The sequence below is a fragment of the Meles meles genome, chromosome 7, assembly GCF_922984935.1.
Source record: "Meles meles chromosome 7, mMelMel3.1 paternal haplotype, whole genome shotgun sequence".
NCBI classification, from domain to species: Eukaryota; Metazoa; Chordata; class Mammalia; order Carnivora; family Mustelidae; genus Meles; species Meles meles.
The window spans coordinates 19,788,625-19,807,248 of NC_060072.1; the positions used below are offsets into that span (position 1 = coordinate 19,788,625).

An 18,624-nucleotide genomic window follows, 5' to 3' on the forward strand; every position below is an offset into this window, starting at 1 on the left:
GAAACTTAAATGATTTTTCACGCCTACACTGAAACAGCTGTATATTGCCATAGGAAAATGCCTCAGAGCCAGGACTCTTCCTTATTATCATTATCAGAGTTTTGTGCTCTTTTTCCAGTAACAAAAGTTGAATTATATTTAATCACCCATAATTTTCCTAGGTTATGACTAGTGAACAGGAGCAACTAGGAAAGCTGGTAGGAAACAGAACAAGCTTTCTCTCAATGAACTAAGTGACCCAAATGAGGATTGAGTTAGGAAACTTGGTTTCACATATGCATCATTCATACCATAGATTTTATATTATTTTATTTATTTATTTGACAGAGATCACAAGTAGGCAGAAAAGCAGGCAGAGAGAGAGGAGGAAGCAGGATCCCTGCTGAGCAGAGAGAGCCCAATGCAGGGCTCGATCCCAGGACCCTGAGATCATGCCCCAAGCTGAAGGCAGAGACTTTAACCCACTGAGACACCCTAGCACCCCCATACCATAGATTTTAAATTAAACTCAAATCTTCATTCTGCCTTTCTGCCTTTTAAGGATAAACTAAATAAATTTTGATTCTTGAGTCTAAAAAAAAGCTGAAAGGCTTGAAAAATATAGTAGACAAAAGAATATTCTGTATAACAACTTACAGACTTAGAGAACTCAATAACGGGTCCAAGTTTTTAAAGTTTGGATCCAAAAAAGACTTTAAAGGATACTGGGGATATTGTTCAAGTAAATCCTTAATCCCCAAACTGTTTTCATGGAGGATAATCTACAACAGTGTTATTCAAAGTGTGGTCCAGGATTTGTAACCAGTTTGCAACGAGATAGGTACAGAAATTGAGAGTAAGCGTTTCAAAACTTTTATGATAATTTGACAGAGTAATTTTGTATTTGTTGAATTAAATGAAATATTGAGGACCGTGTTTTGTAAGTTGATTTTTGTTTTTTTTTGTTTTTAAACCACATGTTATTAGTCCACCACGGATTAAGGGTAGGGGCAGAAACTCATCCTTGACCATAAGGTTTTTGAGAAATGAACTTAATATCATATGGAAATTCTCATACTTTTCAAATGAAAGAAAATTAACATCAAGTCTAAATGTTCACATGTAACAAAACAACACATAATACAAGTAAACACTGGACTTGGTTTAGGTTTTAAAATTAAGCTTTAAGCGGGGTGCCTGGCTGGCTCAGTTGTTAAGCATCTGTCTCTGGCTCAGGGCATGGTCCCAGGGTCCTGAGATCAAGCCCCACATTGAGCCCCATACTGGGCTCCCTGCTCGGCAGGAAGTCTGCTTCTCCTTCTCTCACTCCCCCTGCTTGTGTTCCCTCTCTCACTGTGTCTCTCTGTCAAATAAATAAATAAAATCTTAAAAAAAAAAATTAACCTTTAATATTACTCTATAAAATTGCACAAGGTACTTGCTATAGGACAGCAAACATGCTATAAATAAGATATGCCTTATCCCACATGGCAAACATTAACATAGAGACAGATTTTAACTAAATCCTATATTGTGCCTAAGGAAAATACTAATTCATGTGTCCCTGATTAGTAAAAAGCTAGAAATTATATTTAAAAATACTTATTAATATTTTATAGTTTAAATGATCTAATTCAAGGTAACAAATTCATATTTGCACTGAAATCCACATATTTTCAAAAGATAAATATATAATAATGAAAATATCCACAAGTAAAATAGAATAGTATTTCTGCTTCTCTTTTGTACTACTCCAATAATATAAATACTATAAAAATTAAGCCTCTCAATAGATGAACATATAAAGAAGATACATCACACACACACACACACACACACACACACACACACACACACACGGCTATCACTCAGCCATAAAAAAGAACAAAATCTTGCCATTTGTAACAACATGGGTGGAGCTAGAGGGTAAAATGCTAAGAGAAAGAGGTGAGTCAAAGAAAGACAAATACCACAGGATTTCACTCATATGTGTAATTTAAGAAATAAACCAAACAAAGTAAAAAAGAGACAAACCAAAAAATGGGCTTTTAATTGAAGAGAACAAACTGATGGTTACCAGAGTGAAGGTGGATTGGGGGATGGGTAAAACAGCTGATGAGATTAAGAGTACACCTATGATGATGAGCACGGACTAGTGTATAGAACTGTTGAATCACCATATTGTACACCTGAACTAATATAACACTATACGTTAACGATACTGGAATTAAAAGTTTGAAAAATTTACCCTCTCAAAAAGTGACAAATTTTCAGGAAATCCATCCGAGCCAACAGACAATTGATACTGACACAGTCTGTTAAGTTTTGCCAAAGGCGTGGTTGATGTCCTATATGTAGATCCTTCTTGTAATGTTAAACTGAACCATCAATCTACCTACTCAACGCTCCATGACATTTTTACTTTGACAAAGTAAAAAAATATATACTAGTTAGGATCTCTGCCATTCAGTGTTACTGTTTAATTTAATTAATTTGGGGGCAAGAGAATCTTAAGCAGGCTCCACACCCAGCATGGAGCCCATGCAGAACTCAATCTCACCAACAGGAGACTTTGACCAGAGCCAAAATCAAGAGTCAGACGTAGAAGCTTAACTGACTGAGCCACCCAGGCACACTCCACAGTGTTAGTATTTTAAAAGGCTGCCCAGCCCCAGTACTGCAGGATCTCCTCCTGCCCCTATGTGCTGGGGCTCCAATCACAATAGTCATTTCCCTAATGTTCTCAGTACTTTCTTTCCTCATGCTTCTCCCTATGGTGCTTCTACTCCAATTTGCCTGGCATAGTCCATTCACAAGAAACTCATCTTTGTATTTCCAGTTCTAGGCACACATTAGGCTCTCAATCAACAGCAAATGAGTATAAAATTTACAGCTAGGCCAGGGTGAACGAAATCATTTTAGAAAGATTTTTAATGAAGTTAGAAGCCAAAAAGGTAAAATGTTAGTCATTAAGTAGTGACAACAATAATAATTAACCAGAACACTGCATTATTATATTACTCTAGTTTACCATAGCAAGTTCAGCAAATTAAAAAGCACTGGATTTTGTAAAGCTACTTTTCTATTTTAGCATACCTTAATTATAAATAGATACAGATTCTAAACTTCACATAGTTGCCTTGAATTTTAAGGCAGGCTTTTTAACACTTGGGCTCTTGATCAGTAGATAAGGAATCAGCTAGACTCACATTTTCCATAAAAGTTTCTTAAGCTAATTCAGACTACAAAGCCCTCCCCCTTACTTAAGATTTCTTCAGTGCTTAAGGAAACCTAGAGCAAGTTATTTTACACTTGGTGATGGACTATGGACTACATTAACAGTGTCACAGAAGTATTATCTCATCTCTTTAATACAGTATACCAAAAATCCCTAAAACAGGAATTTTTAAAGAGTACGTTTTTGTATCCTTCCACAGAATCTAACACATTGCTGATCTCATAGAACTGAACAGCAGTAACTAAGAGTATGGGGTTTGGAATCAAACAGACTTGAGTTTTAACCCTGGCTCTATACTTATTAGCAGTACAAGAAAGTTACAGAATCTCTGCTTCATTTGTACAGAGGAGGTTAATGTGAGGAAAAAATGAGATAATACATGTAAAGTACTTAGTATAGTGCCTGCAACATGCAAGTGCACTAGATGGTAGCTGCAATTATCCCATAATTTAGAATCAATGTGATGTGCTGCCTAAGGCTTTCCCTCTGTTACATGGTCCACAGATTTGAGCTTCTCTCATTTTTATCATCATCAGAGGTTTTGGGTTTGTTTTTTGTTGTTGTTGGGTTTTTTTCAGAGCTGTTTCTCCTATATAGCAATAAAAGAGGGCCCAAAAAGAATCAGTAGACATGGGAAGGCATAGCTGAGAAAGAGCCAATGCAGATAGTTCCTAAAGGATCGGGCAGAGAAGAAGCTAATGGGAAACAGGAAGAGTACTGGGCTCCTGCATCATGCACTACTTCCTGGTGTCTAAGGAAGAGGCATCAGAGGCTTAGCATCTAATGTTTAGCTCTAACATTTTCAAGGTTTTTTTACATTATCTCATCAACTGCCTATCAACTGAAGAGTCTCACAATTAACCTGTTGATGGTGACTGTTGTAACAGGTGGCCCCTTTTTGGACACTGAAGATTTGACCAAAAAGGACCTTTAGATTCTGTATTTCATTATTTTATTATATAAATCAAATGCTGTTTACTTAGTTACTGCATATTCTTTTTCTATATTATCCAGGTCCTTATTTTTCCTCTTTCTCCTGTATAATGTAAGCTTCGGTTAGTAAGTTATTAAAGTGGAAAAAGGGGGAAATATAAAATTATTATCAAATATATAACTATTTATGATGCAGAATACCTAACAAGACAACATGTAGCATTTATGGATGTGCCAATAAATTAAAAGATAATTTAAATTCCTGATTGAAGTTTTGTCCTCCTTATGGATAAGTAAAATTTAAAATTGTGAAAATAAACTGAAATATATTTTAAAATGTACAACTTAAAAAACATACTTACTTTCCAAACCTCAACACTCCTGAAACGTAAGTCTGCCAATGAGCACAATAAAACATGAACATCCCAATAAAAGAGCAGAAAAACAACCAGTCAGGATGAGTTCCTAAGCGCACAGCAACTGAAGCTCCAACTGCCATAAATACTGAAAGAAACAAAGTTTAAGAATCATTAAGAATTAAAAATAATTAATGAAGTAATTGCCATGTACTATATAGAAATACAATTTTTAAGAAATGTAATCTTGGCATTACAATAAGGTACACTAAAGAAAATTAATTTTTGAACACACTTTCAAAATACACTGTGCAAATTTGCTCCCAAATGCACACTTACCACCAAAACTGACCATTCAAACAGCTCAGTCCATTTTTTAGTTTTTGAGCCATCAGCAAAAAAAAAAAAAGAAAGAAAACCTTCATTAACTTACCTGTGGAAAGAGAGTCACAACCATGGTCAAAAAGTTCCCCTAAAGGGGAACAAGAATTTGTTCTTCTGGCTTGTTTCCCATCAATAGCATCCAGTGACTGGTAGATAAAGAGTCCCAGTGCACATAAAAGGTATGTCCAGTATGGTGCCTAAAAATAAATGTAAATAATAAATATTCTTAAATGACAACAAGCTAGCTTCTCTTTGAAAATAGTTCAACCTAAGCCAATTGACACATTTTCTTGTGTTCTCATCTTACATCACCTCAGAGTATTATAAAAAACATTCATAACCCTCTTTTTACAGATGAGAATTAAATTGAGAAATCAAATGAACTGTTCTAAGTCATGTGGATAGAGGGACAAAGAAGCCCATACTGTGAGAAACACAAAAATTAAATGAGCAAGGATTAGGACACTGATTTTAGTTCCTAATCCACAGCTCTTTCAATATATTATTTACATATGGCACTAGATGTGAAATTATTCAGTTAGATTTTGCTATGAAAAATATCTTAAAGACAAATCACAGAACTCTGCTTCCATTCATGATGGAGTATCGGGAAACTGGATCTATTCTCCCACCTTATATAACCAGAAAAGCAGTAAAATAAATGAAGTAAGTTTTCAGACACTGCAGGCAGTGAAGCACTGTGATCCCTGACAGAGGAAACATGAGGTGAGCCCTGTGACTACTCCAGCTTAGACCTACAGGCAGACCACAGCATAGGAATGGGGAACCTGAACAGAGCCCAGTGATCTTGCTATGATGAGGAGAAGCATAGCAGAATTCAGAAAGGTCAAAGCAGCTAGAATTTGTGGAGCACAGTACCAGAGAAAAGAGGAACACAAGATCTACAGAAGGGTACCTTTGAGTCTTTGGCTGAGAAGTGACCTGTGCCTGAATGAAATAAAACTATTAACCAAGGCCAGGGAAAGAAATATTGAACAGCACAAGGCCGCATAATTCTTGAAGGCCACATAAAGCTGGGAATTTTTCATGTTCCCACCAGGCACGGCAGAAAGACTTTGTAATACCTAGGACATTGGGTAGAGTTAACAGAAATGTATTGCCTTAGCAGTGGCAAGAAATTAGCCCAAGTCAAACGCTTCTTGGTAGAGTCCTAACAGACATAAAGTCCAGCCTCAAAAGAACCCAACTGGTCCTATTTAACTCAACTATAGCCAGTACAAAGTATAATATCTTACAGGGATTTAAAAAAATCTAGTACCCAGGGGGCACCTGGGTGGCTCAGTGGGTTAAGCCTCTGCCTTCAGCTCGGGTCATGATCTCGGGGTCCTGGGATCAAGCCCCACATCAGGCTCTCTGCTCAGCAGGGAGCCTGCTTCCTCCTCTCTCTCTGCCTGCCTCTCTGCTTACTCGTGATCTCTCTCTGTCAAATAAATAAATCTTTAAAAAAAAAATCTAGTACCCAAAGATATAAAATTCATAATGTCTGGTATCTAATCAAAAATTACTAGTCATGCAGAGAGGCAGGAGAGTATGTTCTACAACTAGAAGTAAAAACAATCCATACAATCAGACACAGGAAATGACAGAAAAATGGAATTAGATGGAATTAGATGAGGCCATTAAAAGTTATTATAAATATGCTTCACATGTCCAAGAAGGTGAAAGAAAACATAAAAGACTCAAGTGAAACCATTAATATTAAAAACAGTATTTGAAATGTAAAATATACTAGATAAAATTGGACAATGCAGAAGATCAATGAACTTGGAGACTACTAATGGAAACTCTCTAAAATGATGCAGAGAAAGAAAAAAGACTACCAATAATTGATCTGGGTATCACTGACTGCTGGGACAACAGAAGCAGTCTAACATTTTTATTGGAGTCTTGGGGAAGAGAAGAGACAGTTGAACATGAAAAATATAAGAAATAATCGCTGAAAGATTTCCAAATTTGATGAAATTTATAAACTTGCATATCCAAGAAGCTCAAACACCAACCAGAATAAATCTTTTTTTAAAACCCACCAAGGCACATCATAATCAGAAACCAGAGAAAAACAGAAACATTATATACAGAAGTGTAAATACTGACAGAAGAAAGAGTCTGTAAACTTGAAGACAGGTGAACAGAAATGATGCAATTTGAACAAGACAGAGAAAAAGAGATTTTAAAATGATCACTATTTTCTTCAAGCACTTTGTAAATATACTCTTTTTACACAAGGACCTATGTGATGGTAGGAATGGTCAACCCAGATTTCTATGTGTTAGAGAGGAAGTACAGCAATATTATTAAGAAGTAGGGTTTTGAAGTTAGATCTTGTTTGAGTCCTTGACTCTGTCACTTAATAGCCAAATAACCTTGGGCAAGTCACTTAACCTCTCTAAACCGTGGTTACACACCTGTAGGATATGAATACTCAGTTCTATCAGATGAAAAAATTCTAAGATACCTCTTTACACAGAGCCCGGCACATAGTAAGTGCTCAGTAAAGGTTAGCTGTTCTCACTAAGTTGTTTTGTATACTTTCAGTACACAAAATGTGGCATATATACAGCCATAAAAAGAATGAAAATCTTGCCTTTTGCAACAACATGTATGGAACAGTGGCAAATATAATTTTTAAAATACCAATCTATGTATGGTTTATGGGGGAATTCTACAAATACCCAATCAACCTGCTATCTTGTTTCTCAACCTTTCTAAGTAAATATAAGTTTACTCTGAACTAACTTTAATAAAAACTTCATTTTTAAATATTAGATGCCCAGTATTAAGGATGACACTACTAATTGCTTAAAAGGGTTTACCGAGTCTCTTCCACTTAAAAGACAAGCAGCATAAGTTAGAAATAATTGAAGAAGGGAAGCAACCTGAATTATGAATATGCATATTAAAATACCACAGTCAAAGAATCAATAAGCACTGGTGAGGATTTGGGGAAGAAGGAACACTTGTGCACTGTGGGTAGGAATGCAAACTGGTGCAGCCGTGATGGAAAACAGTCTGGAGGTTCCTCAGAAAATTAAAAACAGAACTACCCTACGGTCCAGTAATCACACTGCTGGGTATTTAACCAAAGAATATGAAAACCCTAATTTTAAAATATATATGCACCCCTATGTTTATTGCAGCATTATTTACAATAGCCAAATTATGGAAGCAGCCCAAGTGTCCTTCGGTAGATGAATGAATAAAGAAGATGTGGCATATATACAGCCATAAAAAGAATGAAAATCTTGTTCTTTGCAACAACATGTATGGAACTAGACAGTATAATGCTAAGTGAAATAATCTGAGAAAGACAAATACCGTATGATCTCACTCATATGTGGAATTTAAGAAACAAAAATAAATGAACAAGGGAAAAAAAGAGACAACCCCCAAAATGGACTTTTAATTATGGAGAACAAACAGAGGGTTACCAGAGGGGAGATGATTGGGGAGATGGGTGAAATAGGTGACAGGGATGAAGGACGACACTTGTGATGAGCACTGAATAAGGTATAGAATTGAATCATTATATCATACACTTGAAACTAATACACAAATGTATGTTGTTAGCTATGTTGGAATTAAAATGAAAACTTAGTAAAAAATTAAAAACTTAAACACTACATTCAATTCTGATTAGCATGTTTTTGAAGGCTTATCTGCAAACTATGAAACAATTAGGAGGGGGCTAAAAAAACAGAACTGGTAAATCCTTACAGCAGTACAAAAGTGGAAAAGCAAAACAAAACAAACCATCTGAGTTTTTCCTAGAATCTTTCTTGAAAGAATACTAAAGTGTTTTGCACTTTGTGACTTTGGTGACTCTTCAAACTAGTAAATTCCTAACTATTTTTTCCTACTAGGAAAAATTATATTGTTTTAATTTTGGTAACCAAAGGAAAGCAAAGTTACATTTCAAATCTATGTAAAATTGGAAATTGAAGTTATTAAAATTTCTAGAAGGACTTAAAGTCACTTTTCTGATCTATTTTCTACCAAGTACTTTCGCCCTACCTGACAGACTTCTAAAGAACATCATCTACCTGACAGGTATTCCATTTCTCCCTTCTAGCACAGAACCTTCTTATACTGAGACACTGGAGCCAAGGTCCATGTTAAAAGCTTAATTCTGACCTCTGATTTGGTAGACTGGCAGCAGGCAAGTTCAAAGGTCAAAGTGTTAATGGAAATCCCTACTGAGATAAATCTGGTCCCTCCTGGACACCACAGTTGAAGGTAGACTCTGCCCATCAATTGGAAAAAGTAAAGGAAGACTGGTTCACTAGTTTAAAACTATTGAGTTATTAGAGTTAAGATTTAGAGCTATTAGAGTTAAGATTTAGAGCTTAAACGGGCAAAGAATGCAGGGGAATTTGAACAAGGAAACGAGAGAGGAGGTCGCAGCCTAAATGAAGGTTGAGGCCTGGAAAACACGAGGTTTACTCATGAGTCAGTGACCAGATCCCTGTTGCAGGATTAGAACATCAATAGTAGTCAGATTGGAAAGGCAGTAACATTATCTTAAATGGTACAACAAAGGGCATTTTCCAGCACTGTTTAATTTGATACAGAAATCCACAGAGACAGGGCAGTTATCATGTTCTTTTTATTAAAGTCAAAAGTAAAACTTAGAGAGGGCTGATCACATCCCATCCAGTGGCCAGATTGGGCCTGGGAATCAGACCTGGGTCTTCTGCCCTGCCCTAGGATAAGGGCTCCATCAGACCACAGGCTGCAGAGACCTGAATTCTTACTTCACAGCCTACTTATTCCTTCAGACCTGCTGAGAAGCACTCTCCTGCTCACACAATCCAATTTCAAGTATAATGAGCCTGAGGAAACGGCTGGGAGCCACGTAATGCTTGCCTCCTTTTAAACCCAGGAAGACACACTAGTCCCCCAGTACCTGGTTCATTCGTTTCCAGTCTTCCCAATGCCACAAAGGTCAAACCTATCTTTCCTTTTCCCTGATGTCATCACCTCCAACCCCACCTGAAGAAAGCTATTAAATAGTCTGCAAATTGTCATCTTCTTTCCCAACCTGTTATCTCTGCAAAACTGACTCCAGGTTGGAGATCCACTGGCCAGGAACCACAGGACCCTTCCAGAAGTCTTCTCAAAACAGGTTTAATTACAGAAGAGACTCCGGGTTGAAGGAGGATCTACAAAAGCCACCCCAACTCATTTCATCTTTTCATGTGAACTTACTTTCAAAAATTTTCAACATAAGCATGGAACAGTCAGGCCTGGATTACTCATTATAAAGTCACAAACAATTTATCAAAATACTACTATAGAAGGAACCTAGTCCAAAAAAGTAGAACTTCTCCAGGTAATATTAGATTCCTACCATTTAAAGTTTTAAATTATATAATTTTCATAGTATCTACTGTGTCTTTTAGGATCAGAATTTAAAGAATATGCCATAGGAAGCTTTTCAGGTCAACCATCAAGACCTACATCAATCTTGTAAATGATGACATGGTATTCAATTATGTGGCTACATCACAACTAAGTGATAACTTCACTAATGATGAATCTTGCATTATTTGATGAAAAATTATTATGTAAATTTATTCTAGAAAACAAAATTATTACTAAGGATCAATCATAATCCCCAGTCATTAAAAAAAAAAAACCACTAATAAATTTAAATTGCTTTTCAGTTACACCACTAACAAAGAGCTGTATAAAAATAAGTCTTGGGGAAATTTTACTTTTTCAGTTACCTGAATTATAGGTTGCTATTATTCATTTTATAACCAGAGAAACCAGAGTTCTGAACCAGACTATATGGCAATTATTCTCATTACAAATAACTGGTCAGAGAGAACACTCACATATAAACAAATTACTTATCTTCTTTTTTATAAGTGGGTCTGAATGAGCACACATACATCAGGAAAAGGAAGAAAAGACTTAGAAAGTGATCAGTAAGCACATCTCTGCTCACTGGACAAACTTCATTTACAAGCCTGGACCTTAAAATACTCAATTTTCTGGAACACATACTTAGGTCTCCTGTAAATGAAAATGTTAGACTAGATAGTCTCCAAGGTCCCATCTTTCATATTAGAATATAATTCTCTCATGGGTATGAGGCATGTTGTCTGTTTTTAAAATCTTCTGTACATACCACTAAATTACTAGATGATCTAATTATTCCTTATCAGGTAAAATGGTTTCCAAAGGGAAAAATTTACGCCCAGGGTTGTTCTTGCAGAGTGGTTAGAAGTGTGCAATCTGGGATGCCTGGCTAGCTCAGTTGGTTAAGGGTCTGCGTTCAGCTCAGGATCTAGTCCTGCACTCTGGGCTCCCTGCTCCACAGGGAGTCTGATTCTCCCTCTGCCTGTCTCTCTCATGAATAAATAAAATCTGGAAAAAAAGAAAAGAAAAAGTGCGCAGTCTGGACTCTACCTGCACAGATCCTTGCTTTCATCACTAGCTGAGTATGGATGACTTAACCTCCCAGTGCCTCAGTCTCCCTTTATCAAACATGCAAATAATCACTGCTCCTGTCTCACTGTGAAAATCAAAGTATTACATGGAAAGTGTTGAGAAAAGTGCCTGGCATATGGAAGGAGCTCACTAAGTTTGTTGTTATTATTGTTATTACGGATATAAGACAATTTTAGGTGATTCGTGGGTCAACTTTTTATTTTAATAATTACGTCTTTATTTTAATATGTTTTGGAAATATTCTAACATATTTAAAAAAGAGCTAGCATAAAAAAAGCTAGCATAGTTATCACATCTATGATTCTATAGATATTAAGGCTGAGAATGAGTCCACATCTTTAAAAAGGAAGAGATTTAAAGCTGATGTAAAGAAAAATAGTAAATAAAAAATAGTCTATATAAGTTATACACAAAAGTAGAAATCTTCCCAAATTAAAATATAGGAAATACTAGAACTATATAATGCCTATTTATATAAATTGTTATACTTAAAAAAAAATTATCTCTTTGCTTTAAATGGCCTTCGGTATGAGTTGACACACATGCAAAAAGTATTATATAACCAGTAACAGTTGGGTCAGCTGCTAACAGGGAGACTTAATTATCCAAACAGCAATTGACTTCTCTCTCCATAAAAACTGAAAGTGCATTTATAAGAGGTAGGAAGAAAGAAAATTAGAAGACGGATCATGCCTATGTGAAAAAATGTAATGCTATGTGGTTTAAAAAGTGGACTTTTAAAAGAAAATTCATGGCTGAACAGACCACGAATCTGACACTGGTCTAGCCCTGTGGTATGATTAAGAGTTGTTGACTAGGCGCCTGTCGCCGAAGGGGCACTTCCTTGTTTACAGAGGGAGGGCCCCACCAGAGGCCTGAAAGTCTCCCAGTGTAGCGCGCGCGTGGTCCGGCAGGGTAAGATCATTCTCAGTCTCCAATCAGGAAAGGGCCTGGGGATACACTGGTTTCAACTCAGACCTTCAGGCTTCAAGGCTGGTTACCCGCCAGCTTTTGAGAAGAGCAAACGCATTTTCAGGAAATGAAGCAGGTTATAAGCAGGCATTTTATAGAAATGCAGTCTGACCAGCAATTCAGGCCCAGGTGGGCTCTCTCCTGACTTTAGAAATCTGTACTCTGAAAGGTAGCTTGCTTTCTTTTTATATTTTCGGGAATAGTCCTTCCCCCCCCCTTTTTTTTAAACCTTTAGTACTCACTAGAGTTCTTATTGAAAACGCCCATCTCTCACTGTGCTCAGGGAAGCAGGAAGGCAGAGAGGTATGAAGAGAGTCCCTGGGCCAGATGGACCATTGGCAGCAACTGTACTGGGTGCTTTCACAGCTGTTCTCTTTAATGTTGCAAAACCCAAGTGGTCAGAGCCTAGGCCTAGGTCAAAAGTCTAAGGAGGAATAGCTTATACAATAAAGTATAGGAAAACCATAGGAATCAAAGATCAAGCCCCAAAGCAATTACCTGCAGAAGCTCCTTCCAGCCAAGGCTGGGAATACGGTGAGGCCAGTGAGCCACCCGGGGTTCATACAGAAATTGAGGCTGTATTTATCCTCAGGGTCAGGGTCCTTCGGGTGCCTCCTTAAGTCCCGAGGCCTAAGTGACTGCTTGCCTCATTTTAGTCCCTTCCCTGCCCCACTTTCTCAAATTTCCACCTCCGCAAAGCAGCTGGAGTTTATATTTTGTTTTATTAAGACAGACCACTCCCTAACAAGAGTCCTGCCTTAATAAATGATGCCTGATAAGTTACTGATCTGGTTAAAAGGAAAAAAAGATGGAGATAGGTAATAAAAAAGGAAATACAGGGGCGCCTGGGTGGCTCGGTGGGTTAAAGCCTCTGCCTTCAGCTCAGGTCATGATCCCAGAGTCCTGGGATCACCCCGAATCGGGCTCTCTGTTCCGCAGGGAGCCTGCTTCCTCCTCTCTCTCTGCCTGCCTTTCTGACTATTTGTGATCTCTGTCTGTCAAATAAATATATAAATAAATCTTAAAAAAAAAAAAAAAAAAAGAAAGAAAGAAAATACAATATCTTGAAGAAACCAAACCCAAGGAGAACAATCTGAGTAGGAATCTAAAGATTGTTGTCTTTTCTTATTATTCCCCAACAAATAACCCTTTACTTTATAGTGCAAAGGCAACTATAATCTGAATCATTTTGACAGGGAACAAACAATTTCTTAAGGTCTTTCTGACTTCCTCAGAAAAACGTCCTTTTTGGTACAACTTTCTATCATCATTAACAAAATACACTTGATCTTAGCCAAAAGGCCGAGAAGCGATCATCATCATTAACAAAATAAATATATTAATGCCCTCTGACCTGACTCTATACTAGGCATTTATTTGCTCTAATCAATGAATTAGCCTGGAGCCTAAAGAATTAGATCCGAATCACTGAGTTTTCTTAAATACAAATTTAGGAATTGCATTAACTAAGCTTCAGACTGTTTAAGTCTGTGATTCTATTTCAGGATTAGGCAGCAAGTAATGGGGTGGGGGGGGCGGTCAAGGACTCCATACAGAGTAACATTCAGATAGAACTGCTTCATCCAGGTGAGGAGTGGGACAATTCAGTTCCACTTTTCTCTAGTAGCCCTAACTCTTGCTTTCTCTCGTTAAAATCCCCAGGCCAGGGGCGTCTGGGTGGCTCGGTGGGTTAAAGCCTCTGCCTTTAGCTCAGATCATGATCTCAGGGTCCTGGGATCCAGCCCCACACTGGGCTCTCTGCTCAGCAGGGAGCCTGCTTCCTCCTCTCTCTCTGCCTACTTGTGATCTCTGTCTGTCAAATAAATAAAATCTTAAAAAAAAAAAAAATCCCCAGGCCAAACAACTGATACTTATTTAATCCAAGACCAGCTTAAACTAATCAGGGTGGAAAAACATCATCTTCCAAGATGCCATTTCATTCATGCAGACAATAATTTAGTGAATATTTACTAAGCCTCTGTGTTATGCAAAGTGCTGTGCAGTACAGATTGTACAAATAGGCGATCTTTCTTTGATCTTAAAAGTTGGTAGACTGTCCTGCTCAGTAAGGACACACATAACCAAAATAAAATGGAGAAGTTCCCCAGGAGACCTACAAAGCCCCAAGGCTGAAGCATAGCGTTCTGGCTTGGAATCCTGGTCTCCAGTTAAAGCTACCCACCCTGAAGAGGTTAATTTCTCTTCAGTTTGCTAATCTATAAAATGGGGATAATAATACTATCACTTCATAAAGTTGTTTAGAGGATTATTTGAGACAACAGGCTAAAGCACCTTCAAATAATGCCTGGTACACAGTTAATACCAGTAAATGTTCATTGATACTGTTATTTTTACTGGAGTTTTAGAGGACAGACTCTGGAGAAGGAAGAAAAATTTTACAAGGCAGTCATGTTAGAACTGGGCATTGAGAGATGGAAGCAGGACAGGAGGAAAGAAGGAGAAGGAGAAAAGAGAGGGACAAAAAGAAATCCTTGCTATATAGCAGGTAGTTCAGTTTGGCTGGAGTGAAAAGTTCCTTAGCAAAAACGGCAGCATGACACGCAGTTCAAAACACCATTGTAGGGGCGCCTGGGTGGCTCAGTGGAGTAAGCCGCTGCCCTCTGCTCAGGTCATGATCTCAGGGTCCTGGGATGGAGCCCCGCATCGGGCTCTCTGCTCCACAGGGAGCCTGCTTCCTCCTCTCTGCCTACTTGTGATCTCTGTCTGTCAAATAAATAAATAAAATCTTAAAAAAAAAAAAAACCATTGTAGAAAAAAAGAAGAAAAAGGAACACCCACTGTAGAACTTAATATAAATCATTTAATTTTTTTCTATTAAGTTCCCTTCATCCCCATTTATGTCCTAGAAGTTAAAACAGTAGTTAAAAAAATAGATCAAGTGTTATTATTAATATAGATATATAGTCAGCATTGCTTACATGTCATCCTATATGGGTACAGAAGCCTAAACATCTAAATCCAAAAACCTTACATATTTTTCCTCTTTCTGGAAGCAATCTGTCAAGTTTGAAAAGCACTGAGTTCTTAAGTCTAAGAACCAGAAAACACATTCTAATCCAGGTTAAAAATCGCTTAACCCTCCAGACCTCAATTTCCTCTTAATAAAAACATATGTATTACTATTACTTCAAGATGGATGGATAGAAGAAATACTAAAATGGTGGAAAGGCCATTCTAGGAAGGGAAAAAACTTGCCAGCCTCCTTGGGTAGATATAAAACACAAAGGCAACAATGGATGTGAAAGCACTTTACATACCTGATTAAATCTTATATAAAACACAAGGAATTTTTCCTGCATACAACATAGACAAAGGCAGAAACTCTGGACCAGAAGGTGGTGATGCGTTGAAAATATATACATAGGCTTTGGGGTCCGATCGACTTAGATCTGAATCCTGTCATCAGGTCCTGTCATTTACTAGCTCTGTGACCTGAAAGCAAAGCATCTTGAACTATCATTACTTCTTTCCTGCGATTACTGGGATTTTATCAAACCTGCAATGTGAATCCTGTCCCCTCACAGCTGCAGCCACTTAGAAGCAAGTGCAGCAAGTGTATATGTATGATATGTATCTGATATCATACATTTCAGAAACTTTTCTGTTTCATCTTATTATTTTAACTCTTTGGGGGCCATTCTGATTTTTCCCACGTTTTTGTGTGTCTGAGATTCCCAACTCCCCAAACTTTTTTTTTTTTTTTAAATTAGGCTGAGCCTAACTATTAATCATAATTTCACCTCTTCCATCAGGACCCACTTAACACTCCTACACAGCACCTCCTGGACTTGTTCGTATGCCCTGGTTTTTCTAAGTGCTCAACAAATGGTTCTGAAATAATATCGACACATTCACATGGCAAGTATCAGAAGCGCCCAAATGCTGTTAGCCAAATTCAAGCCCAATAAAGACTAAATTTTTTTTGTACGTTGTCAGGACATTTTTATTAAAAGTGGTATTTTTAATGTGTTGAGTAATATTTTAAATTTGTTGGGCAAATTGCCACTTTCTACATTTATCTTCAGGTAATATGGTATTTGATCCTCGCTGCATCCTTGTGAAATTGGTTCTGCAGGCATGATTTTCTATTTCACACATGGGAAAACTGACCAGCAGGTCTCTCCATGGTGTGGTGGAGCCCCATGGGAACCCAAGCCTTGCACTTCTAAACCCAGAGCTCCTCCATTCTAGCACAACCACCTCTAGGCCTTGAGGAAATTCTGCAAACGGGCTGCAAAAAACAAAAACGAAAGAAACTTACTTTTTGCAAACAAGATGGAAATGAATAACAATGCAAACATCTACCAAGAACTCATATGTAATAAACATAAGCATCGACTGGCAAGATAGGTTTTAAAACGTAGGCTCCATTAAATATTTTTTAAAATGGACGCCAAGCATGGAAGGCCTAAAATATTTCCATTGTATTCTGCTATCCAACCTTAATTTGAATTAGATCCCCACAGAACCTATACTCAAATATGATCATAAAATGGATTTCACTATTTGGAGGGCAAAGAAAGCAGTGTCACAGAATGTGCAATGAGTTATTTATCCCATGTACTCCACATTAAAGCTAAAAATGCTAGTGAACCTCCTCTGCCTCCAATCCTGTCCCCACTGAGCCCACCGGTGCGGTGCTTCTGAGTAACAGTTGTCCGAAGCTGAAGTTATTTACTCTCATTTCCGACACAGGTCAAATAAGCACAGCTAAAATCCGTCGGCTTTCGGGATCCCTGGGTCGCGATAGTAAGGATAATCTCCTTGCTAATACTTTAGTTTGTTTTGCATGTCAATGAAGCAAAGAGGAAGTTATCTCTTGGAAGTAACTTATCTTTGATCAGGGCTACCAGTAATTTCAGATCACTAGCACAACCTTGAGAAACGGTTATAAAAGTGTCCAAAGGGTAACTCGGGCTTGGCCAACCCGACCGCAGGCCGCGGTGCCCGGCCGGCGGGAGATGGGGGCGTTCAGTCCCTCCGGGTGTGCAAAGTAACCGACGGCTTATCCATCCCACGGCTCCGCGCCAGACCCGGGTGGAGGCCGGGCAGACAGGCCCCCGGCTCTCAGTGGCCGGGGGACGCTGGAGTGGACCGGGCAGAGGCAGTGACCTTGACAACCCCTCTGCCGCCCTGGAAGGCTTGGGGTAGACGCGGACCTGAGGTAGCTGCGTGACAGCCTCCAGGCGGCCCGGGGGAGTCTCGGGGCGGACGCGGCGCGGGGCAGTGGCTGTGTCTGCCCCTCACCCCGCCCCGGGAGGGTCATCCGCGCGAGGCTCTCCCCGCTCCCCGGGCGCCTCCAGCGGCGGAACAGCTGCGCATTGGGGCGGGGCTGGTATTGGGAACGCGGGGTTCCCGGGACAGCAGTTGGGGGTCCCTCCTCCGCGGCCGAGGCGCCCCGCGCGGGCCGCGAGCGGAAGGCGGGCCCTACCTCCTCGGTGGCCGTGGGGCAGTAGGAGATGAGCAGGAGGGTGGTTAGCAGGTTGATGGCCAGGCCCAGGAGGGTGATGGAGTTGGGGGCCATCCACAGTGGGATCCACTGGAGCAGCCAGGTCCAGTAGATCTGCAGCGGCGGCTCGAGCAGCGAGACGCCAGCCGCGCTGTAGCGGTGCTCCTCCAGCCGCCGCAGCTGCGCCGCGCTCAGCGGCTCGGCCAGCGCCTTCAGCCAGCGCGGCGCCGGCCTGTCCCCGGCGCCCGCCGCCATGGCCGCCTGCGGGCCCCGCCGCTGCGAGGGAGCGCGGCCCGTGCCGGGCGCCAGGGCGGGGGGAAGGTGGAGGGAGGGGCCCGCGGGCCCCAGCCTGCGCTGACCGGGTGGAACTAGACGGTCGGGCCGGCTCGGGCGAGGTCGAGGTCAGGTCGGGCTGCCCCAGGTCCCGGGGCCCCTGCCCCCAGAGCGGCCGGGCCGCGGGTGCGACCGCCGGGGGTGGGCGGGGCCTCCGAGGAGGAGAACTTAGGGGAGGGGTTGGGGAGAGTACGGAGAGGTGTCTGGGAGGGTTGGGCCGGTACTCGCAAGCCGCCAGGTTACCACTAGGCTCCTGCAGACAGTAACTTTCTGGTGGACGTGCCAGGGACCTGACTTCCCCAAGGGGCTGGCTGATGCACCTGCCTCCAGAGGTTCCATTCTTCTCCAGGAACGTCTGGCCGCGCTCCCGTGCCCAGGCTGGGCAGTTAGAGGCTGCTTCCTCCAACGTGTGGTCTTGTGCACAGCTCTGTTCTCCTAGTGTGGGTATCTATGGCCTTTGGCTAACCGCTGCAGGATGCCGC

At 40.1% G+C, this 18,624-nt stretch overlaps 1 protein-coding gene across 4 annotated transcripts in view; it reads right to left on the reverse strand.

The window, feature by feature from the left end:
• The window catches only part of CHPT1 (choline phosphotransferase 1), a 33,459-nt gene extending 15,255 nt beyond the window's left edge, over positions 1 to 18,204 (reverse strand). For all 4 annotated transcript variants that reach the window (XR_006819605.1, XR_006819604.1, XM_046011470.1 and 1 more), the window contains exons 1-3: positions 17,792 to 18,204; positions 4,940 to 5,087; positions 4,513 to 4,654 (exon numbers count right to left, since the gene is read on the reverse strand). Coding sequence is in view for 2 of the 4 variants with exons in the window: in XM_046011470.1 (XP_045867426.1) it covers positions 4,513 to 4,654; positions 4,940 to 5,087; positions 17,792 to 18,064 (563 nt within the window). In the remaining 2 variants the exon portion in view is untranslated. The remainder of the gene's footprint in view (positions 1 to 4,512; positions 4,655 to 4,939; positions 5,088 to 17,791) is intronic.
• Between the last annotated feature and the right edge of the window lie 420 nt (positions 18,205 to 18,624).